This window comes from Palaemon carinicauda, chromosome 36, assembly GCF_036898095.1.
Source record: "Palaemon carinicauda isolate YSFRI2023 chromosome 36, ASM3689809v2, whole genome shotgun sequence".
NCBI lineage: Eukaryota > Metazoa > Arthropoda > Malacostraca > Decapoda > Palaemonidae > Palaemon > Palaemon carinicauda.
Genome location: NC_090760.1, coordinates 29,843,740 through 29,868,969, shown reverse-complemented (window position 1 = coordinate 29,868,969; position 25,230 = coordinate 29,843,740). Strand labels below are relative to the sequence as shown.

General features: G+C 44.9%; 1 protein-coding gene across 1 annotated transcript in view; it reads right to left on the bottom strand.

Annotated features, from left to right (window-relative positions):
- Positions 1-21,506, bottom strand: part of CSN3 (COP9 signalosome subunit 3) — a 191,482-nt gene extending 169,976 nt beyond the window's left edge. Inside the window, exon 1 of the mRNA XM_068360049.1 lies at positions 21,346-21,506. Within this exon, the coding sequence (XP_068216150.1) occupies positions 21,346-21,400 (55 nt within the window). The 5' untranslated portion in view covers positions 21,401-21,506. The remainder of the gene's footprint in view (positions 1-21,345) is intronic.
- Positions 21,507-25,230: the final 3,724 nt, after the last annotated feature.

Here is a 25,230-nt window from a genome sequence, read left to right as displayed (position 1 = left end):
ATCGCCATTACCCTGGTGAAGACTTGAGGAGCAGTGCTGAGACCGAAGCAAAGTGCCTTGAACTGGAAGCACTTGCCCTAAATCATGAATCTCAGGTATTTCCTTGAAGTCGGATGGATGGGGACGTGAATATAAGCGTCCTGCAAATCCAGAGACACCATCCGGTCCCCTGGACATACTGCTGCCAGCACTGAGTTATCTCCATGGTAAATTTTGTCTTTTCCACGAAGACGTTCAGAGAGCTGACATCCAGAACGGGTTTCCATCCACCCGAGTTCTTGGGTACCAGAAACAGGCGATTGTAAAACCCTGAGGAGGATAGTTCCAGAACTGATTCTATCACTCCCTTCTCCAGCATCTGGTCGACTAGATCCAGAAGGGCCCTTTGTTTCACTGCATCCGAGTACTGAGCCACTAAGGCTAGAGGAGTATTCGAAAGCGGAGGCTTCTTCAAAAAGGGGATCTTGTATCCCTCCTTGAAAACCGAGAGGGAACAGGCGTCCGCCCCTCTTTTCTTCCAAGCCTGCCAAAAAAGTGACAGTCTTGCTCCTATAGTTGTCTGGAGGACTAGCACTTCATTTCTTGGAGCGGGATCTAAACAAACCTCTATTCGTCCTTCTGCCCGTCTCCTGTCTTCTTCCTCTGAAGTCTGATCTTGAAGGACCTCTACCTCGAAAGGGCTGTTGGAATTTCCTCTCCTCTCTCTTCAGAGACGAAGGAATAACTGGCAAAGGTTTTCTAGCAGAGCGCGATAGATCTTGAGTGGCCTTTTGCGCAAGCGAAAGGGTAATATCCCTGACAAGGGACTCAGGAAAGAGATGTTCTGAAAGGGGGGCGTAAAGGAGCTCAGACTTCTGCGCAACAGTCACGGATCTAGAAGCAAAAGAACATAACAGGGCCCTCTTCTTCAAGACTCCTGCCAAAAAAAGGGACGCCAACTCATTAGACCCATCCCTAAGAGCTTTGTCCATGCATGACATGACACTAGTAAGGACTTCTGTTCCCTCCATTTTTTCTGTTTTCTTGGCCAGAGTACCTAGAGACCAGTCCAAAAAACTAAAAACTTCATAAGCTCGGAAAATCCCCTTGACGAGGTGATCAAGCTCAGACATTAACCACATAACCTTCGCCGAGTTAAGGGCATGCCTTCTAGCAGAGTCCACAATACCAGAGAAGTCACCCTGGGAGGAGGCAGGAACTCCCAGACCCAGAGGTTCTCCAGTCTCGTACCACATGCCCGCCTTCGAAGCAAGTCGAGCAGGAGGCAAAGAGAAGGTGGTCTTAACCGCTTGCCTACGCTCCTTCATCCATTCGTCAACTTTAGCGAGAGCCTTCTTAGCAGAGATTGAGAGCTTCATTTTGATGAAGGCCGACTGTTTTTTGGACTTCTTCCTGCTAAACTGTGATTGAGGAGAATGAGGGGCAGAAGGTTGAAACTCCTCCCCATACAGCTCAAGGAGGGAACGAGAGAGAACCTTATAATCGCCAGCCGCATCCGCAGGCTTGTCTTCATCCTCTGAGACATCCTCAAGATCTTGTCCCACCTCTACTACAGCTTCTCTTCGGGCAGAAGGTTCACCTGAATCCGAAAGAGGCAAATCGTAGGATGCGTCCTGTAGGAGAGGGCTGCAAGCATCCTGACACCGAGAACAGCGTGCGTCCTGGCGCCGCGTGCTGGCATCGTCCTGGCGCCGAGCGCTAGAAGAGTCCTTGAGGCGGTAGGCGGATGCATTCTGGCGCCGAGAGTTGGAAGCGTCCTTGCGCCGAGAGCTGCAATCGCCCTGGTGACGAGAAGCGGAATTGTCCTGGAGAAGAAGGCTGGAATCGTCCTGGCGCCGCGAGCGAGAGACGGAATCATCCTGGCGCCGCGAGCGAGAGACGGAATCGTCCTGATGTCGAGCAGATGAGGAAGAAGCGCGGTACCGCGCCTTTGTTGAATCGCGCCGAGGTTCCCTGGGAGAGGAACTCCGTTCCCTCTTAGAGGCCGATTTCTTGACTGGTAAAGAGTCGTCCTTACGTCTGTTAGACTGGGGGGTGGAAGGCGGCTAAAAGCTTGAACCAAAGAAAAAAGCTGCTCTTGCATAATGGTCATAAAAGACTTAGCGACTGCTGCTGGATCCTGCGAAGGCTGTCGAGTAGCGCTGGTAAAAGGAGAAGGATCTTTCGCCGGTCTTTCTTGACGTTCTTCTCTCGGCTTTGGCCGTTTCACTGGAACAGAGTCCCAGTCATTCTCCGAAGGACAAGGTTCGGGGCTACTTGAACCAGGAGAGTAAGAACGAGACTGTTCAGTTCGGTTCCACCTCTTCTTGGTTGGTCTCGAAGCCTCATCCTGCCATTTGCGTCTGGGAGAGGGGAGAGGGGAAGACACCATCACATCCGACACGCCTTTTCCGTGGCGGTCAAGAGCAGCCTGGGAAAATGCAACATGACTGTCTGAGGTGACGGCTGACCGAGGATACGTACCTCTCACCCCCTTCCGGTCGTCAACGTACCTTCTCCCTTGATCCTGGGAGCTTGGTAGAGGTCTAGACCTAGGGTAATGACAGGTTCGATCAGTCGCCACCTCCACTGCACTTTCACAAGCACTAATCTCACTCTCCTTCTTTCCTTTCAAGGCTGAAAAATGTTATTTTCCTTAGTAAAATAAATTTTTGAATATACTTACCCGATGATCATGTAGCTGCAACTCTGTTGCCCGACAGAAAAAACCTACGGTCGGGATACGCCAGCGATCGCTATACAGGTGGGGGTGTACAACAACAGCGCCATCTGTCGAGTAGGTACTCAGGTACTTCTTGTCAACAAGAACCAATTTTCTCCTCGGTCCACTGGGTCTCTATGGGGAGGAAGGGAGGGTCCTTAAATTCATGATCATCGGGTAAGTATATTCAAAAATTTATTTTACTAAGGAAAATAACATTTTTCAATATTAATCTTACCCGATGATCATGTAGCTGATTCACACCCAAGGGGGTGGGTGGAGACCAGCATACATGTTAACATAAGAAGCTAAGTATCCCGTATTTCATTTTAGCAGTTATTCAAAATAACAAACATAAAATAAATAAGTACCTGGTAAGGAAGACGACTTGAACAATTACTCTGCCTTTTTAAGTACGTCTTCCTTACTGAGCCTCGCGATCCTCATAGGATGCTGAGCGACTCCTAGGAGCTGAAGTATGAAGGGTTGCAACCCATACTAAAGGTCCTCATCAAAACCTCTAATCTAGGCGCTTCTCAAGAAATGATTTTGACCACCCGCCAAATCAAGTAGGATGCGAAAGGCTTCTTAGCCTTCCGGACAACCCAAAAATATTTCAAGAGAAAGGTTAAAAAGGTTCTGGAATTAGGGAATTGTAGTGGTGGAGCCCCTACCACTACTGCACTCGTTGCTACGAATGGTCCCAGAGTGTAGCAGTTCTCGTAAAGAGACTGGACATTCTTAAGATAAAAGACGCGAACACTGATTTGCTTTTCCAATAGGTTGCGTCGAATATACTTTGCAGAGATCTATTTTGTTCAAAGGCCACGGAAGTTGTGACAGCTCTAACTTCGTGTGTCCTTACCTTCAGCCAAGCTTGGTCTTCCTCATTCAGAAGGGAATGAGCTTCTCGTATTAACAGTCTGATAAAATAGGATAAAGAATTCTCTGACATAGGCAAAGATGGATTCTTAACTGAACACCATAAAGCTTCAGACGGGCCTCGTAAAGGTTTTTAAAATAGAACTTAAGAGCTCTTACAGGACATAATACTCTTTCTAGTTCATTTCCAACCATACGATAAGTTTGGAATATCGAACGATATTGGTCAAGGCCGAGAAGGCAGCTCGTGTTTGGCTAGAAAACCAAGTTGTAGAACATGTAGCCGTTTCGGATGAGAATCCGATGTTCTTGCTGAAGGCATGAATCTCACTGACTCTTTTAGCTGTGGTTAAGCATATCAGGAAAAGAGTCTTAAAGGTGAGATCTTTCAGGGAGGCTGATTGAAGTGGTTCGAACCTGTCTGACATAAGGAATCTTAGAACCACGTCTAAATTCCAACCAGGTGTAACCAAACGACGCTCCTTCGTGGTCTCAAAAGACTTAAGGAGGTCCTGTAGATCTTTATTGTTGGAAAGATCTAAGCCTCTGTGACGGAAGACTGATGCCAACATGCTTCTGTAACCCTTGATAGTGGGAGCTGAAAGAGATCGTTCTTTCCTCAGATATAAGAGGAAGTCAGCTATTTGAGTTACAGAGGTACTGGTCGAGGATACGGATACTGACTTGCACCAGTTTCGGAAGATTTCCCACTTCGATTGGTAGACTCTAAGGGTGGATGTTCTCCTTGCTCTAGCAATCGCTCTGGTTGCCTCCTTCGAAAAATCTCTAGTTCTCGAGAGTCTTTCGATATTCAGAAGGCAGTCAGACGAAGAGCGTGGAGGCCTTGGAGTACCTTCTTTACGCGTGGCAGACGTAGCAGGTCCACCCTTAGGGGAAGTGTTCTGGGAACGTCTACTAGCCATCGAAGTACCTCGGTGAGTTATTCTCTCGCGGGCCAGAGGGAAGCAACTAGCGTCAACTTTGTCCCCTCGTGAGAGGCGAACTTCTGCAGTACCTTGTTGACAATCTAGAACGGAGGGAATGCATATAGATCTAGATGTGACCAATCTAGTAGAAAGGCATCTATATGAACTACTGCTGGGTCCGGGATAGGTGAGCAAAGTATTGGGAGCCTCTAGGTCATCAAGGTTGCGAAGAGATCTATGGTTGCCTGGCCCCAGGTGGCCCAAAGTCTCTTGCATACATCCTTGTGGAGGGTCCAATATGTTGGAATTATTTGTCCCTTCCTACTGAGACAATCTGCTATGACATTCAAGTTGCCTTGGATGAACCTCGTTACTAGTGAAAAGTCTAGACCTGTTGAACAGGAGAGGAGGTCTCTTGCGAACTCGTACCATGTCAGAGAGTAGGTCCCTCCTTGCTTGGAGATGTACGTCAAAGCAGGGTGTTGACCGTGTTCACCTCCACCACTTTGCCTTGAAGGAGAGACCTGAAGCTTTTCCAGGTCAGACGTACTGCCAGAAGCTTCTTGCAGTTGAAATGCATTGTCCTTTGACTCGAGTTCCATAATCCCGAGCATTCCCTACCGCCTAATGTCGCACCCCAGCCTACGTCCGATGCGTCCGAGAAGAGAACGTGGTTGGGAGTCTGAACAGTCAGGGGAAGACCCTTTCAAAGGTTGATAAAGTCCTTTCACCAAGTCAGACCAGACTTTATCTTACCGGAAACCGGGATCGAGACCGCTTCTAGCGTCTAGTCCTTTCCCAGTGAAAAGCTAGATGATACAGAAGAGGACGGAGGTGTAGTCTTCCAAGTGACACAAATAGAACCACGGATGACAGTGTCCTAACCAGACTCATCCAAAGCCTGACAGGGCAGTGTTCCTTCTTCAGCATCTTCTGGATGGATAGCAGGGCTGGGGGTTGATCGTCTTGTTCAGCAATGTCCTCATCAGAGGGTTCCTCATTCGAAACTGATGAGGAAACGGCAACGGAGTGGGCAACGTCTGACTCGCTGAATCCGGTCGCACTGGTGGATGCGTGACGGAGCCGGACACAAGATCATGGTACTGCTGCACAGTCTGTGAACTGTCAACCATGGGGACGCGAGGAAGTACAGCGTCAACCCGAAACTGTGTAGACTGTCTGGGTTGTGCAGTCAACCCCCTACAGGGTTGCTGAGGTTGCCGCAATGCGTCACAACAAGTCATCTCTGCTGGTTGTTGAACGTCTTCCTAGTGACACACTGAACGTCCACAACCACCTCCGAGAGTCGCTTAACGTCAACGTGCGACTGGCAACCCACACTGGGTCGCACCGGTGGAGGAACCATCTCAACTGGCGGACGTGAGTAGGATACCTCAGCGTCAACAGGGCGTACAACCAACCGGTAGGAAGGTTGTTGGCTAGAAGGTTCTTCTCCGTAAAAAATCCTCTAACAAGGACACAAGCTTGGACTGCATGTCTTGCAACAAAGCCCATTAGGGTCTATGGGAGCAGGTGTGGCAACAGACGGGGTTAGCGACTGAAGCGGAACCATTTACCATCCCTGGAAGCCTTGTTATGCTTTAATTAAAGTCCATAGGAGGCTAAGCAGCTTAAGGCTCCTCTCCAAATGACAGAGTCCTCAAAGGAATATCAGAAGGAGGGAGAACAGCACTTTCTCATCTATAGGAACCATGTCCGAGAAAAGCTAGGTTATCTCAGTGAGGGTCTCACTGGTGCAAAAGCAGCAGACCAGAAGGCAACGTTATGTAACAGCTTGACAGTCTGTGAACTGTCAAAAACTGAACTGTCAACCACAACAGGTGCGTGAGGACATACAGCACTGGTGCATTAGTAGCAGACCAGAAGGCAACGTCATGTAACTGCTTGACAGTCTGTGAGCTGGCAACAACCAAAGCTGTGTGGGGAAGCCTCAACTCCTGACTGACTAGTCTGCTGCGGGTGAGTGGCGGTAACCACAGTGGGTTGCGGAGGCTGACACACCGTGTCAAAACACGGCAGCTTGTGGTAGCTCACGCACGGCAACGGAGTGCTCCGTGTGTCTGTGGGAGTCAGCATACGTCTGGCAGGGCCGACTGCGCATGGGTGGAGGAGCTCTCCCAACAAGAGTGTGGGAGCAGGCAGCCATGCTGGGCGCACAACCGTGGCAGGTTGTAGGCAAACGGGTGCATCGTCAACCTTCTCCGCAGTCGGAGTGTGTGAGCAGGCAACAACCAAAGCAGAGTGGTGGTGCGTGGTGGGGACTGCCGTGGGTTGCGGAAACTAACGCATCGCGTCAAAACACGGCAGCTTGACTCCACCTTCCCACTGCTGATGCGGTAGCTCACGCATGTTAACGGAGGGAGCCGCACGTCGGCTAACGTTAACATGCGTCTGGCAGGGTCGATTGCGCATCGGAGGTGGAGCTCTCCGCAGCCGGAGTGTGGGAGCAGGCAGCCTCAGCGTGAGCTGGGCGCACAACAGTGGCAGGTTGTAGGCTAACGAGAGCAGAGTCAACCTTCTCCGCACGAAACTCCTGCATAACCGCAGCTAACTGAGTCTGCATAGACTGCAGTAAAGACCACTTAGGGTCTACAAAAAACGGCAACAGACGGAGCTACTGTCCGTCGTGACTGAGGGTCTAAAACAGCTGGTGCGGCAACAGACGGAGTTACTGCCTGTTGCGGTACCACCTTGCCTCTCTTGGGAGGTGTGCAGTCGTCGGATGACTGCAGCGAGTCCGAACTGACCCAGTGGCTACACCTAGGCCGTTGGACTTGCGCGGAAGGGACCGACTTGCACTTAAAAGCTGCAAGATTTGGTCCATGGTTTCTTACGAGAAACCTCTTCCGCAGACGAGGAATAAATGGGCTCTCTCGTCTTTGTGTGGGTGGGGCGATCTCACGTCGGCAAACGTGTGTAGATACGCCCGAAACCACGGAGGGAAAAAACGTCTGTTCGTCGATCAAGGCCTGTGGAACCCATAAGTCATTCGACATTACTTCTCCCCTGGGCTTGGGAGCTTGTAAGAGGTCCCGGACTAGGTGAACAACTGGCACGAACATACGAACCCTCGGACGCAACACTGTAACACTTTGCGCATATCACTTTATCACTTTTGATTTTCTGTTTGCACTTATTCACTGAAATCGAAACTTTAACTGATTTCTACCTGAAACACGCAATCCTATCCTTCATTAAAAGGTAGTAATTGCGAAAACAGTTTTACAATGCAACAGAAAAACATAAATAAAGATAAAGAATTCAGTGGCTGGAAAAGAGACTAAACACTAGAACAAATAAACTACGTTTACAATCTCTCACCGCATAAAGCCTGGGAACAAGAATAAAACCCTAGAAACGTTTTACCTTCTTCCCCTACAGCGACTAGGGAGAAGAGTAAAAAACGAGAACAACGTTACCCGCTTGAACGAAACGTTTATTCTCCTCTCTCTCCCTCCGTCTCTATCTCTCTCTCTCTTCTCTCTTGATTTAGCACCTGAGAGAAGAGCCCAATTATATATCGTTAAAACATGTTATTTGCTAAAGGAAAAAACTGAAAGGTTTCCCAAATAAAAAGTTCCTTTATTTAGAATTTAAACTCTTTAAGCTAAGAAAGAATGAACGAAACGCTAGAATCGGTTTACTCTTACTGCAAAGTGAAACCGTGAAACACTCTCTCTCTATCGTAACGATAGAGCGCAAGTTGAACGTTCTGAACGTCAACAACTGCGGAGACTAAAAACTAAACGTTAGTTCATCTTTGAAAACAGTACGAGACTATCAAAGAAATTCTTCCATAAAACATTAAAATTAAAAAAGTATTAAATTCTTTAAAGGTTAAATACGATATAACGGGCTCAATGTTAATTAACTTCGGTTCCAAGTTAGGACCGCCTACTATTAGGAAAGGTCGCATATAAACAAACATAAAAATTTATTTTTATAAGTTTATAATAATTGAAAAGTTAACCGAAGAGGCCTAAAAAGGCGGAGAGATATAAAATAAATGGATCTATAACGTGTTAAGCAAAATTACCAAAAACCTAGACACACTTCCGTCTAAGGGAAGGGTCGGCCATTTAAAAGTGAAAGAGAGTCCATACTCTCTTCGTCACCATAATTAAATCTATCGAAAACGAATTCAAGTTTGAAATGAAGATAAAACCCCTGCATAGCGAAAGCTCAAAACTGGAATAGTGTACTTCACCAAATCGTTGTGAAAACAAATCCAGTTAGGGACGGCGTATTTAGTAGGTCCTGCCATTGGCACGACAGAGGAAAAATTGGTTCTTGTTGACAAGAAGTACCTGAGTACTGTACCTACTCGACAGATGGCGCTGTTGTTGTACACCCCCACCTGTATAGCGATCGCTGGCGTATCCCGACCGTAGGTTTTTTCTGTCGGGCAACAGAGTTGCAGCTACATGATCATCGGGTAAGATTAATATTGAAAATTGATCTTTAATAGCCTTCAACTCAGCCGCCATCCTGGCGTACTGAGGGTCATTCGCAGATACCGATCCTGTAGAAGGGGCAGGAGCTACTACCTCAGGGGAAGGATCAACTTCCAAAGAGGAATTAATTAAAGGTTCAATGGAAATATCTAAACTACACTTACTAGTAGATTTAGATTTAGAACTCGAAGCCCTCCTTACTTTATCTAGCTCTAATTTCCGCACATAGCGCTTCATAGCTAACCAATCTTTCTCACTCAAAATCTCACATTCCTTGCACTTTTTATCAAGTGCACAATCAAAACCCCTGCAACCCAAACAAACCTTGTGAGGGTCTACCGAAAATTTCGGTAACCTCACCTTGCATTCCTCATTCACACACACACGAAAATGAAGCTTCTCACTCATATTAAACGAATCAAAATGATATTTTCATAAAATAAATTTTTGAATATACTTACCCGCTGCTTATATAAAGAGCTGAAGTCTTCTGACGCCGTGGCAGAAATTCAAAATCTCGCACTATCGTAGATATGGCAGGTGTACAACAGAGCCCTAGCGGTACCACAGGTGGAACTACACCCAGCCACTTCAGTTCTTCCAAGCCTCATAGCAATACCATAGGTAGTCTCTAGAGGGGAGGAGGGTGGGAGTTAAATTTATATAACCAGCGGGTAAGTATATTCAAAAATTTATTTTATTATGAAAATATCATTTTTAAATATAAAACTTACCCGCTGGTTATATAAAGAGCTGATTGACACCCCTTGGTGGCGGGTCAGAGACAGCTACATATTGAAAGTGCACTTAAGCATTACAAAAAACACTTAACTTAAGCAGTTCTCACCTGATAAGGAAGCTGACAGCAAAGGTACTCTGCCTCATTTGGTCCGCTATCCTTAGGAGATCCAGTGATCCACTCGGGGCTGATGATCTCTAGGAGCTGCCAAGCGGTACAAACACCTATAACATGACAGGACCTCAACTAATACCCTTGTTCCGGGCGCACTCTCGGAACAAATTGACCAACTGACCAAACCAAAGATTGCGGAAGGCTGACGACCAGCCTCCACAAACAACCATAACATACGAGTTCCAAGAGATAGAAAAGGGGTATTAGGAAAAAAGGGACGTAGTGGTAGATCATTCACCTACTATCGCATTCGCTGCAACGAAAGGACCCAAAGTATAACAGTCCTCATACAGCGTTTGAACATGTTTCAAATAATGTGATGCGAAAACTGACTGACTTCTCCAAAAGGTCGTATCCATCACACTTAGTAGAGAACGATTCTTTTTAAAAGCTACCGAAGTCGCTACCGCTCTGACTTCATGTGTCTTAACTTTGAGAATCCTCTGATATGCTTCATCACACTGAGCGTGAGCCTCTCGAATTAACAGTCTTATGAAGAAAGACAAGGCATTCTTTGACATGGGCCGTGAAGGGTTTCGGACTGCACACCACAAAGCGTCTGAGCCGCCTCTCAGATTCTTCGTTCTGTCCACATACAGCCGTAATGCTCTTACTGGACAGAGCACCCTCTCCAACTCATTTCCCACCACATCATAAAGATTAGGGATCTCGAAGGATTTGGGCCATGGCCGAGTAGGATTTTCATTTTTAGCCAAAAACCCCAGTTGTAAAAAACAGATGGCTTTACCATCCCGAAAACCAATGTTCCTGCTAAAAGCGTGAACTTCACTGACTCTTTTAGCGGTGGCTAGACTAACCAGAAACAAAGTTTTCGATGTTAAATCCTTAAAAGAAGCCGACTGCAAAGGCTCAAATCTGTCACCCATGAGAAATTTCAGAACCACATCCAAATTTCAGGCAAGGGGAGCAGATTGAATTTTCTTGGTGGTATCAAAAGACTTAAGCAGGTCTTGTAGATCCTTATTATTGGAGAGGTCTAAGTTCCTGTGTCTAAAAACCGTAGCCAACATACTCCTGTAACCTTTAATTGTAGATGACGAGAAGTTATGTTTATTCCTAAGGTCAATGAAAAAATCTGCTATCTGGGTTAGAGATGGACTGGATGAAGAAATCGAGTTAGCCCTACACCACTCTCTGAACAACTCCCACTTGGACTGATAAACCTTGATGGTGGAGGACCTCCTTGCCCTCGCAATAGCCTTGGCTGCCTTCTTCGAAAATCCTCTAGCTCTAGCGAGTTTTTCGATAGTCTGAAGGCAGTCAGACGTAGAGCTCGGAGGTTTAGATGGTTTCGGGCCAAGTGAGGTTGTCTGAGAAGATCTGGTCTTAAGGGAAGGCTTCTCGGGAAATCTACCATCCATTCCAGTACCTCTGGAAACCAGCTTCTTGACGGCCAGAACGGGGCTATAAGAGTCATCCTGGTCTCCTCGTGGGATACGAACTTCTGTATCACTTGGTAAAGGATCTTGAATGGAGGGAACGCGTAAACCTCCATGTGAGACCAGTCCATCAGAAAAGCGTCTATGTGCAAGGCTTCGGGATCTGGCACCGGAGAGCAGTAACACTCCAGTCTCTTTGTCTTTGTGGTTGCAAAGAGATCTACGAGAGGCTGACCCAACAAACGCCACAGACTTTCGCAGACGTCTCGGTGTAAAATCCATTCTGTGGGGAGAACCTGACCCCTCCTGCTGAGTCTGCCTGCACTCACATTGTTGACCCCTTGAATAAACCGAGTCAAAAGTGTCACTTTCCTCTGCTCTGCCCAAATGAGAAGAGGCCTTGCTATCTCGTACAAAGTCCAAGAGTGGGTCCCGCCTTGCTTTGCAATATAGGCAAGAGCCGTAGTGCTGTCCGCATTTATTTGGACTACCTTGCCTCTGACCTGCTTCTCGAAGCCTCTGAGGGCCAGATGAATCGCCAAAAGCTCCTTCTGGTTGATGTGGAGGGTTGATTGTTCCACTGTCCACGCCCCCGAAAGCTCCTCCTTCCCCAACGTAGCTCCCCACCCCGAGTTTGAGGCGTCGGAACACAACACGAGGTCTGGGCTCTTCTGAAATAACGACAGCCCTTCCTTCAGTCGTGCTCATTGTCCCACCACTGAAGATGAGACTTGATGGAAATCGTGATGGGAACGCAATCCCTGTCTAGGCTGTCCCCTTTTTTCCAATGGCGATTGAGACGAAACTGAAGGGGACGCAAATGCAACTTCCCCAGAGTTACGAACTTCTCTAGAGAGGAGAGAGTGCCCAGAAGGCTCATCCAATCTCTTACAGAACAGAGTTCCTTCTTCAGGAAAGCTTGGATCTTTTGGAGAGCTAACTGTATTCTTACAGGCGACGGAAAAGCCCGAAAATCCGACTGTGAATCTCCATCCCCAAATAAAGAATCTCCTGGGATGGAGTCAGTTGCGATTTTTTCGAGCTCACCAGGAGGCCCAGTTCCCTGGTTAAGTCCAGAGTTACTTTCAGGTCCTTCAGACAGCGATCGGATGAGGAAGCTTTTATCAGCCAATCGTCCAGGTACAGAGAGACCCTGATTCCCCTCGAATGCAGCATACTCGATACATTCAGTATGATCTTCGTAAATAATAGAGGAGCCGTGCAAAGGCCGATGCAAAGAGCCCTGAATTGGAAAACCTTGTCTCCGTCCACGAACCTCAGATAACGCCTGCAGCAGGGATGAATCGGGATATGGAAATAGGCGTCTTGGAGGTCTATTGAGACCATCCAATCGTCTTTCCTCACCGCCGCCAGAACCGTCTTCTGAGTTTCCATCGTAAACGTCGAATTCTGGACGTAACCATTCAGAACACTTACGTCCAGAACCGGCCTCCACTCCCCGGAAACCTTGGGGACTAAGAAAAGGCGATTGTAAAACCACAGAGATGTTACATCCTGGACTTCCTCTATTACTTGCTTTTCTAGCAAAAGAAGCATCTGAAGACGCATAGCTTGCTTCTTCGGACCCTCTCTGTACTTGGGCGAAAGATCCACTGGATCTGAGACCAAAGGAGGAAAAGCTAGGAAGGGGATCTTGTAACCCTCCTTTAACACTTGGACGGACCAGGGATCTGCTCCATTCCTCTCCCAGATCTTCCAGAAGTGAATCAACCTGGCCCCCACTGCTGTCTGAAGGATAGGACAGTCAGACTTTACCTCGATTGGTTTTGCTTCCTCTGCTTCTAGGCCTCCTTCCGTCTGGTTTGAAAGAGCCCCTTCCGGAAGGTTTCCCACGAAAGGGCTGCGAAGGACGAACACCAGAAGAAACCTACTTAGGTTTCCGCGAAGCAAAAGTGGAAGGCAAAACTTTCCTAGCCGTATTGGCCACCAAATCATGAGTGGCCTTCTGAGTAAGAGCAGTGGCAACTTCCCCCACAAACTCTTGTGGAAATAGGGTGGTAGACAAAGGAGCAAAAAGCAGCTCTATTTTCTGGTAGGGAGAAACTCCTGCTGAGAGAAAAGAGCACATCGTGGCCCTTTTCTTGAGGATTCCAGCTGTAAACAAGGCAGCTAACTCATTCGAGCCATCCCTCACCCCTTTGTCCAAGCAGGACATCAAATGCACAAGGCCACTAGTGTCCGTGTCCTTCATATCCGAGACCCTCTTGCTCAAAGCTCCCAGAGCCCAGTCTAGGTAATTAAGAACTTCGAAGGCCCTGAACAGACCCTTAAGTAAATGATCGAACTCCGTCATTGACCACCAAACCTTTGTCTTCCTTAAGGCTAGACGACAGGACGAGTCTACTAAACTTGAGAAATCCCCCTGGGCAGAAGAGGGAAATCCCAAACCCAGCACTTCACCAGTCTCGTACCACACACTAGCCTTAGAGGCTAATTTTGCGGGAGGAAAGGCAAAGGCCGATTTGCCAAGAGTTCGCTTAGAGTCCATCCAGGACCCCATTAACTTCATGGCCCGTTTAGAAGACCGTGAAAGGACCATCTTAGAATACACCGGCCCCTTAGTTGCTTTACCTAAGACAAACTCCGAAGGAGGAGAACGAGGGGCCACAGGGATAAAATGATCAGGGAAAACTTCCGTAAGGATCAACATAAATTTCCGAAGGTCAACAGCATGTTGATAATGTTTCTCTTCCTCATTCTCAGAAACCTCCTCTAAAGGGTCATCCACGTCAGACTTCTCTTCAAGTTCATCTTCTGGCAGTGCAGCAACTGCTGCAGCCTGAACTGAAGGAATAACGTCTGAATGAGACCGCCTGTCAGAGTCCATAACATCATCCAATGGAAGAGGGGAGGTCGAAGTAGACTGATGAGAAACCTGGATGGGTCGACGCTCGCCGTCCAAAGGCAACTGTCGCGTGTCGCCCCGAGACCGCTCAGAAACTGCTAACTGTTGAAGCGACCGACGTTTGGAATCGGACGACAACTGCCGAGAGTCGACGCGTGGACGCGTAGCGTCCGCTAGCGGTTAACGCGAACGATCTTTACCGTCAAACGATGACTGCCGATGGTCGTCACGTGGACGCCTAGTGTCCAAGTGTTGTTGACGCTGCCTATTCACTGCGTCCAAAGTTGGCCGCAGAGAATCTTCGCGGCGACGCACCGCGTCCAATTGCCGACGCCGGTGTTCTTTCTCACGAACGGAAGGCGAAACTTGATTAGCAAGAACTCTCTGGCGTGACTCCTCTATATCAACCTGGCGTCGAGCACTAAGAATGGGAGACCGCCTGTGCGATAACTCGTCAGCACAGGAAACCACCGATCGCCTGTGCGACAACTGGTCTGAAGTCTGACGCCCAATCGTACTGCCAACACCAGGTTGAAAAGAATCCATGAACGATGAGAGTTGTTTTTCCATAGATAACAGCATCGACCATTAGGGTCTTCAGGCAAAACATTTGACTCCTTCCTTGAAGGAAAAGCGACATCATCATCACCACGCTTTTCGGGTGACGAAAGCCAGTAAAGGGAGAGGTGGCGCATGAATCGTAACATCCGTTATCGAAACAAATTCAGAGTCGGAAAGAATAGGCTCAACTCGAATACAGTGATACCTCGGTACTCGACCATAATCCGTTCGAGATCCGTGTTCGACCTCCGATTTGTTCGAGTACCGAATTTTTTTTCCCCATAAGAAATAATGGTATATATTCTATTCCGTTCCCAAGCACTCGAACAGGCCCAAAATATTAATAAAACGTGTACCTAAACAACAATAATTATCTAAATGTGTATGAAATTGGTCAGAAAATCCTATAAAACAATTTTAAACCATTTACTGTACTAAAATAAAACAATTTTAAACCATTTTCTGTACTGTAGTGAACATACCTTTGAGCAGCGGTTCGATGGCATACAGGGATGGATGTGGAGAGGATGGAAGGGGGAGGTTACTGCTTGGAAGGAGAGTCCCCTTCCATGATGTGGCGGGGTAGTTCTCCTTCAGGAGTTGTTTCTCTCTCCAATGAAAGGGTGGGCAGATCTATTTCAGGGGTTTCTTCTCTTCTTTGTCTCTTCTTTGGAGGAGAAACAGGCTTTGATGTAGCAGCTTTCTTTTCTTTTGTGAAAAACTGGTCTATTGTTAATTGTTTCTTCCTCCTCTGCAGTATTCTTCGAAAATGATACATGACACTATCATTAAACATATGCACTGCCCGGTTTGCTACTGCAATTTCTGGGTGGTATTTTTCAGCAAAAGCCTGCACATCTGCCCACTTGGAACAAATTTCATTGATGAGAGAACTTGGAACATCCTCCCTTACCTCATCCTCTTCTGAAGATTCCTGCTCCACAATCAGATCCTGCTGCTGTTGTTGTTGCAGGTGCAACAATTCCTCCACAGTCAACTCGGTAGAATGGCTTTCTACAAGCTCATCAATATCATCCTTGTCGACCTCAAGCCCCAAACTCCTGCCCATGACAACAATTTCCTCAACGACATCAGTGTCATCAGAAATTACAGGGGTAGCAGTGCTTGGACCCGCCTCTGGTTGGAAACCTTCAAACTCCCTCTCTGTGACACATGATGGCCACAGCTTACGCCAGGCAGAGTTCAATGTCCTATAGGTCACACCTCGCCAAGCTTGGTCAATCATGTTAACAGAGTTGAGGATGCTGAAGTGTTCCTTCCAGAATTCCTTTAGGGTCAACTTCGTGTCACTGGTCACTTCAAAACACTTTCTGAAAAGGGCCTTGGTATAGAGTTTTTTGAAGTTTGAAATGACCTGTTGGTCCATGGGCTGGAGTATGGGAGTAGTATTGGGGGGCAAGAATTTGATTTTGATAAAGCTGTATTCTTCTTTCAAGTCATCCTCGAGACCTGGAGGATGTGCAGGAGCATTGTCCATAACCAGAAGACATTTCATTGGCAAGCTCTTTTCAATGAGGTAAGCCTTAACCTGGGGGGCAAACACTTCGTTTATCCACTCAGTAAAGAATTGTCTTGTGACCCAAGATTTAGTGTTCGAGCGCCACATAACTGGTAGTGCACTTTTACAAATATTATTTCGTTTGAACACCCGGGGGTTGTCCGAGTGGTACACTAACAAGGGTTTGATCTTGCAATCGCCACTTGCATTTGCACACAGCAACAATGTTAGCCTATCTTTCATTGGCTTGTGACCTGGCATCTTCGTCTCGTCCTTGGTAATGTACGTATTGGCTGGCATTTTCTTCCAAAATAACCCAGTCTCATCACAATTAAAGACTTGTTGTGCGATCAAATTTTGTTCATTTATGTACCGATCGAATTCCCCCACGTATTTATCGGCTGCAATTTGATCCGAACTAGCTGCCTCCCCATGCCTAGTAACACGATGAATACCTGTTCTATTACGAAACTTTTCAAACCAACCCCTGCTCGCTTTAAATGTAAATGAATCACTTTCACTGGTACTCGGACTTTTCTTCACTAATTCTTCATAGATATGCAACGCTTTTTCACAAATGAACGCTTCACTAACACTTTCCCCGGCCAACTGTTTTTCTTTAATAAATATTAAAAGCAACTTTTCCATCTCCTCAATCACTTGTGGCCTTTGCTTAGTTACCGCCGTAACTCCCGTTGCAACATTCGCCTTCTTAATCATTTCTTTATGCTTTAAAAACGTAGAAATGGTCGACTTCGCCATTCCGTATTCTACCGCTAAATCGGACACTCGTACACCATTCTCATATTTCGCTATAATTTCCTTCTTCAACTCGATCGTTGTTCGCACTGTTTTCCTCTTCTCCTTCCCCTTAACACTCATTACTTTCTTGGGACTCATTATGAAAGCTAAAAAAGCAATTAAAAGCACTGAAAATCACTAAATCACAACGAATGCTGATCGCGCGTTGTCTGAGTGACGCTCTCGAGAGAACTGATGCTTCCCGAACAAGCGAGAGTGGCCGAGATGGCGCGATCATCACAAAGCCCATGCGGTCGTCACGTGTTCGGCTGGTCGAGTACCGAATTTTTGGTCGAGCACCGCAGCAAAAATTTCTCGAAAATTTTGGTCGAACTCCGAATTGTTCGAGTATAGAGTCGTTCGACTACCGAGGTATCACTGTACCGTGATCTGGACGCTTCGCAGGTGTACAAGTATCGGGAGAACGAAAACGCTCAGGGGAATCCCACGTACTACAACCTGGACGTGCAGGCGATTCCGGACGCAGAGCAACCGCATGCGATCTCTTAAGCGGTCTAGACGCTCGCCGCCACAACTCGCTACCCGAACCTTCATCGGAGGACGGAGATAACATACCAACCTCACCTTTCCCACGATGAGGGTGAACGACCTGTGATACGGCAACAGGAACGTTCGAGGGAACGTCTACACGATTGATGACGCTTCTCGTTCCCTTTAGCCGATCGACTTTACTTCTCCCATGGGTTCGAGAGCTCGAAGCAGGTCTAAGGCTAGGTGAACGACAAGATCGTGCAGACGCGCCCTCCACAACACTGAAAACATTAGAAACACTTTCCACAGTTCCGACAGTTTCACGATTTTTCAGCACATTTAACTCCGAAAAAATTTGATTTCTATCAGCCGATAATGACACCACTTTTCCAACGAGAGCCAGAATCGCAGTAAACATGTCTTTCATAGATGGTTCCTGATCTACCACTACGGTGGAAGGAATAGGATTAGGAATATTAACATTAGGTAAGGCTACCTCAAAAGATCGTGAAGAACTACGCCTAACTCTATCCCTCTCAAGTCTCCTAACATACCGCTCGTATGTTACCCCTTCATCATCCGTTAATGAAAAACATTCATTACATCTATTATCAAAAGAACAAGGTTCACCCTACATTTGACACAAATATCGTGAGGGTCAATAGACCCCTTAGGAAGTCGAGTACGACAACCTTCACTAACACAATTACGAATAGTAGGGGAGGGGACGGCCATTTTGATTGATAAAGAGAAAGACCGACAACCAAAAAACAAAGGAAATATTAATAAATATAACCACCACAAAAGAATTTCAAGATTAAATGAAAGAGAAAATGATTAACGATAGTTCAAACTCAAAGAAAACGTTGTACATCACCAAACAATTTCCCAACAGAGTAAGACAGCGAGAGCGAACTTCAATATGTCAGCCAGCTATGGCGGCAGAAGAAGAACTGAAGTGGCTGGGTGTAGTTCCACCTGTGGTACCGCTAGGGCGCTGTTGTACACCTGCCATATCTACGATAGTGCGAGATTTTGAATTTCTGCCACGGCGTCAGAAGACTTCAGCTCTTTATATAACCAGCGGGTAAGTTTTATATTTAAAAATTGCAGAATAAACACAACCACGATTGCCAAATCCCCAAATCAATGTACTTCACCAAAAATAAGTCGGGTACAGCGACAGAAAGCGAAACGAAAAACTCCAATGGCGGACCAACGATGTTGTCAGTCCAACCGGCAGAGATGATCTAAGGAACAGAAAACGGGAATGATTCCAAGTACCACCCTGTAAGGGTTGTTAACCACCTAACCACACTACCACCACACGGCGGTTGCCGCCATTTTTGAAAAATTCTGCCTGACGTCAGAGACTAAGCCAGCTATATATATATAACTGCCAGGTAAGTTCTATTCATAAAAAGTGAAGGTTACACTACCTGAGGGGTGAACAGGGCCTAGCTGTCACCTACCAACTACAACTACTTTGATTTAAGTTTACCCAGCCATTTCAAGCTTCACTTAAGTCTTACTCATATCAAAGGTTGAAGGTTTATATCACGGTTTATATTACGTGTAGGAATAAATTTCTGGCACAAATAGATATCAGGGACTTATGAATAACTCTAAATTAAAATGCCTGAATAACAGATATTGTAGCCTGTTGCAGGCTGGGTATATCATATAATTTCTTTAATAAATAGATAAGGGTAGGTTATGATATGTTGGGTAGGGTAGGGTATGTTAGGTAGGGTACCATATGTTAGGTAAGGGTAGGATATATTAGGTAAGGGTAGGGTAGGATATATTAGGTAAGGGTAGGGTAGGATATATTAGGTAAGGGTAGTGTAGGATATATTAGGTAAGGGTGTATGTTGGGTAAGGTATGCTAGGGTATGTTAGGTAAGGGTAGGGTAGGGTATATTAGGTAAGGATAGGGTAGGGTAGGGTAGGGTATGTTAGGTAAGGGTAAGATAGATTAGGTTATGGTTAAGATAGTAAGGTTAGGTTATGTTTGGTTAGGGGAGTTGAGGTTAGGTTAAGTTAGGACATTCTTAAAAAAAATTTTGAACTGTAACCTGAATTTCTACATGGGCTCCCAATTATACTTTAAAATTGTTACTATGAGTGGTAAAGGCATACTGTATATATTCAACAAATAATGGTCAGCGATGCATAAAACAACCCAAACCATTTAGAAAAAATATGGTTCACGTAGTTTGTCGAGAAGCAGACACTGCCAAAAACTAATCCTAGAAGAGATAACTGGGGGCAGGGTTGCAAGCACCTCGGTAATGACACACAGACATACCGTATGTGAGGTTAGGTAGAGGTACCCTATAGGTAGGCTAGGACATATTTCTATCATATATTAAAATGAGATGGCTTCCCTTTTCATTGCCAAAACAGAATCGTGTCCGCCAATCTACAAACCAAGAAATTAAAGGGTCATTAAATAGTATACTTTAATTTATAGTTAAACTCGAATTCGCCATACAAATTGTATTTTTCTCTGTAAGACTACTGCGAGAAAGGGTAAAATAACTTACGTATCAAATGACTAAATTATGTGCACTTGTCCAAGCCCAGTATTTACTTTTACGAGATAAATGGTGGGTTACTACACATAAATTGTTTGCATTTGTCTTTGGCAGCTTTTATGTTTTTAGTATGATGTAATCATTAGCTGGCTTTCAAACAAAATGAGAGCTTCAAAGTATTCATGGATAGGTTCCAGGATGTTGTTTCACAACAAGCCTTACCCAAGCCTCCACTTCAGTTCCAGCATGACTACCATCACAATAAAACATCTCACAAAGGGGAGTTTAATACATTTCAAAATTTGAACGTAATTCCATCTATTACGGTAATTGATTATTTTTTGGTTATGTGTGTGATCGCAGTCGCACGTATGTATGATGACGGCCGATTAAAAATGTGTGTGTAAGGGGGGTCGCAGGGGGCATCATCCTCCCCCCCCTCCCCTTGTTAGGTACAGACACATCTTGTAGGTAAGGTTAGGTGGGGCCATTCAAGTTATGTAGTGCTCTTTAGGAGAGGTTTGGCGGAACAATTTTTTGTAGTACAATGGCCTCGTCTTAAGAATGGTTAGAAAACAAGAAGAAATTCACGTTTCCTGCGGCCACGGGAAGACCTGCCCGCTTATCTACAAAGGCCCCTTACTTTTAGAATACTCTCCATTCTGTACATAGCTATTGTTGCTTAACTCATGTAAAGTGAAAAATATTGAATTAATGAACCGGATGGCTTGTATGTACAGCAAATCTATATACCGCTTACCGGAATTGTTCACTTACTGGTCTTTCCTCTACTGTGGATCACTTCATTCGCAATCTAAATAACTCTCAGATCTAGCCAGCAGTACATTGTAATTTGCACATTACCCCTGTAAGGAAGATTTTGACAGACAAATGGATGACCCAACTACCTACACAAAAACCCAAACTCATAAAAGGGTGGTTGACCCAAATAGGCTATACATAGTCACAAGTGGAAACAAGATAACGAGAAGGAAAATGTATATGGTTTATGCATATTTGTAAAATAGAGCATCGTATATTTGCCACTGTAACTGTTACTAACATATACTGGATTATGAAAGCTTCAGCCTACAATGAATGACTCTGCAACCACTTAGCCACTGACATTGTTACTCTGCAACCGCCTAGCCTAACCTCTCCAACATGTAAACACCTACCAAAACACTTTAGATATAAAGCCGATCATATTACCTAAGGATTCTTTAATACATAAACACCACTGTTATTATCCACATTAAAAAATATTACCTTGGGATGATAGGGAAGTAACATTATTGACAAAATGTTCGAGTGCAGATGCCATCTTCGACGTAATGTAAACAGTTACTCTTATTCGCCACCTGGTTGAGATTGAAGAAGAAAACAATCCTAGTTGAGGGTTAGATGGACCACTTCTTACATGTAAAGGGTTTCTATCAGTCTAGATTCTCTAGAAAAAGATAAAAACATTTATTATTTCTTATGTAATTGAATATCCAAACTAACCTTTTCTATTACCTTAACGCATAATCGTGAGTATTTGTCTGCAATAATTAAGGACTGATGCCAATATTTCCAAACAAATTTCTGTTTTGTTGGTAGAATGAAGAGGGAACGACATTAGTCAACACATAAATATCTCTATTTTAAGACTGTAGCTCAGTAATGTTCATATAAGCAATATTTTGGCTATATAGATTCCAGATAACTACCATATTAAAAAACTGGACCAGCTTAACAAAATGTTATAAAATCAAGAAGTTCTCAAAATCAAATTATTATATCTAAGACGTAAAAGTAGAATTTATTAGTGATTCGAATGAAAAAAAAAAGTTGTATTGATTAATAGATAAGTTGTTATAGACCGAAATGCTTCAAGGAAGCAGCAATAGATTTTCATTTTATAGTCATCTTTCAGAATAAGAAGGTATTAATAAGCTATAATTTGCCAGAGAGAGAGAGAGAGAGAGAGAGAGAGAGAGAGAGAGAGAGAGAGAGAGAGATTTCGCACAAAACTGCATTATAGCTGACATATGCATATTTTTTGTCAATGTGTGCCTGAAAAACGTTTATGTTTGCTATTTTCAATTAGACAAAACGAGTAAAATATACACAGTATCCGAAAGATCTTCAGTAACTGGCAAGTATTCTGGTACAGTATATGGCTAATACGGAGGAATGATGGTGGTTTAGAGAAACGTAAAAACATTGAATCTAGTAGACTTAATTGGGCGTATACCTTCTCGTGTGTTGAAATGCCGAGTGAAAGACAACCTTTGGATCGATGATGTAGTGAAAATTGCTGGTTGTCATCTCAGAAACATTGCTTTTATATGAAAAAAAAAAAGTACCTGGATGAAAATTCTGTAAAGAAACTTGCGATAAACTGTATTATTACCAGGATTGGTTCCTGCAACTCCATCTATTACAATTTACCAAAATTACGACTTAAGAAAATACAAAACACAAGAAGCAGAGGAACAAGACTGATAAAAGGTGTCCCACCTAGAGAAAGGATCACCCCTATACTAATTGATTTACACAAGCTGCCGATTAAAGAGAGAATTGAATTTAAAATATGTACAATAACCAAACTCAGATATCAGAACCAGTCGTCGAAAATACAGGAGAATTGCTACATATTGCGCAGCCAACAAATCGCGTTGACACAAGAATAGTCGCAGATGGTTTCAAACTATTGAAACCATCAGTCGTTTAATGATGTTCGTTCGGGAGCATATAAAATTTCACAATGCGTATTGCTCGCTTACTGTTAGATCATCACCATTGAAGCACATTAATTCAGAGAAACAGGTTTATAATTTATATTTTATTTAAAATAACTAAACTCAGCGAAGAGCTCTTGATCATAGAGTTTATGCTTCTGCAGTGATACTGTATTTATTAATTTTTATTTATTTATTTTTTTTTTGAACCTATGATTATGTCTCTTTTGGCAGGAATTATAAATTTTGGAGGATAGTGTTTGAGACACCAGACCTGATGATCGATGTCACAATTTTTGAGAAGGTGGTGACAGTAAGATAGAAATGTATCAAAGATTAAGGATAATGAATATTCTGTAAATAAATGTGTGATTAACTGTGTTATTACCAAGATTGACTAACTAAATCTTCTACAATCTCCTCAAAGTGCAACCTAAGAAATTACAGCCATAATAAACAGAGCACTAACACTGATAAAAGGTATTCTACCCAGAAAAAAGATTACTCTTATACTAATTGAATTTCACTGACTGCCTATTAAAGGTAGAACAGAGTTTAAGGGATGTGCAATAAACCATCAAGTTATATGAGAACTGAGCATCCAAAATATCTCAGAGAATTCCTTTACATCGTGCAGTCAACGAATCGTGTAGGCCTACACACGAAAATAGTTACAGTTTGTTTCAAGTGATTGGAGACAAGATGTATGTGTACTGTAGCCCAATGACTATACAATAAGTTCCTGCTAGACACCAGAAAGACTGAAGACAGTAAGATTTTCCACAGTTCCGATAATGTGGGTTTGATAAACAATGACAAATACGCTGTGTGGTATTTTAAATACTTAAGAATATCGCATATACGACAAACAGAACTAGTAGGTCTGGTAGTGCATGGGGTTCCCCTGTGTGATATGATCAAGAAAACAACCCTTAACAGCATGAGTAAGGAGAAATAAGAAAAAGGTAGAGGCTGGTGAGAGGGGCATGGCGATAGAAAATTTGTCAAAGATTAAGGGTATTTGGTGATAAGGAGTAAGAAAAAGGTAGGTGCTGATGAAAGGGACAGTGAATAAAGGTAAAGAGGGTGTGAGGTATTTACACAGAATATGTAAAAAGGTAAAACGAGTGCTACAAACGTTGTAGAACGTTGTCCTTACAACTACTCCCCCCCCCCTACAACATTTATTAAAATGGGAAAAAATTTTAATGATTGTATGAAAAGAACATGAATAGGTCAACATAAATATGCATTCCAATCTCTGTAGTGAGACGAGGGTTACAGGCGGCCCTTTCGTCGGGACACTAGGACTAGAGGGCCGTTACCCTTGATACATGGTTGCAAGATGCTGCCCTGGTGGGGAGAACTAGGGTGTTCGACTGCTGGTTATAGTTTCTTTGAACCGCATCTGGTCGGGCTTATTGCGTCCTCTATTTGTTTGTTCTGGGAAGGCACTTGTGGGCGCTGCCCTTGCTGCTCGTGCACGTGGATGTCACTTTCTATACAGTCAGCCAATCTTTTGCTCCTTGGACCATGGTTTCAAATGCCTTCTTCATCCTCTCCATCATATAATAGGGCCCTTTTTAAGGACGTGAGAGCGGGGGGTGGTGACTGTCCTGTCTGATGAAGACGTAGGGGCAGGTGTCCAGCGAGGCAGGCCTGAAATGCTTAGTCCTGTCTACGTACATTTTGTGGCAGGGCGTGAATTTTCCAGCCCTTTCTGTAGCTGGGTGAGGCTGACGTCTTCAGTGTCTTGATTGGAGGGGAAGAATTCACCAGGGACCACGAGTGTCTCCCCATAGACTTTTTCTGCCGAGGAGGCATCGCCGTTTGCTTTTGGGGCATGAAGACCGAGGTGGACCCAGGGAAGTTGCTTGACCCAATGCTCGTCTGTGCATTTGGCCATTAAAGCTTCCTTCAGGGATCGGTGGCTTCTTTCAACCATGCCGTTGGCTGCATGACTGTAGGCCGTCGCTCTGTGCAGGTTGGTCCCCATCAGGCAGGCAAGGGACACCCACAGGTCTGAGATAAAAGTGGGGCCTCTGTCGGTTGTCATGTTATCAGGGACCCCGAAATGGCTGACCCAGCTGGAGCGAAAGGGCCTGGGCACAGGGGTCCGATGAGGCTTCGATCATGGGAGTCGCCTCTGGCCCCCCTCCGTTGAATGGTCGATGAGTGTGAGGAGGTACCTGGCGTCGCCCGAGGGTATTAAGGGCCTCACAATGTCGACGTGGATGTGTTGGTGTGGTACTGTTATAAACACACATTAGTGTTCTATCTCATGTCTCTTCAATGTGATATAGATTTGTTGGACTTGTAGGTTACTTCTTCTGATTAAGTCTAGTTAAGTTAACTTTGAAACTGGTTATTAGTAGCTCCATCACAGGAGTATGGATGGTTTGGTCGGATGACCATTCCGTATGACAAT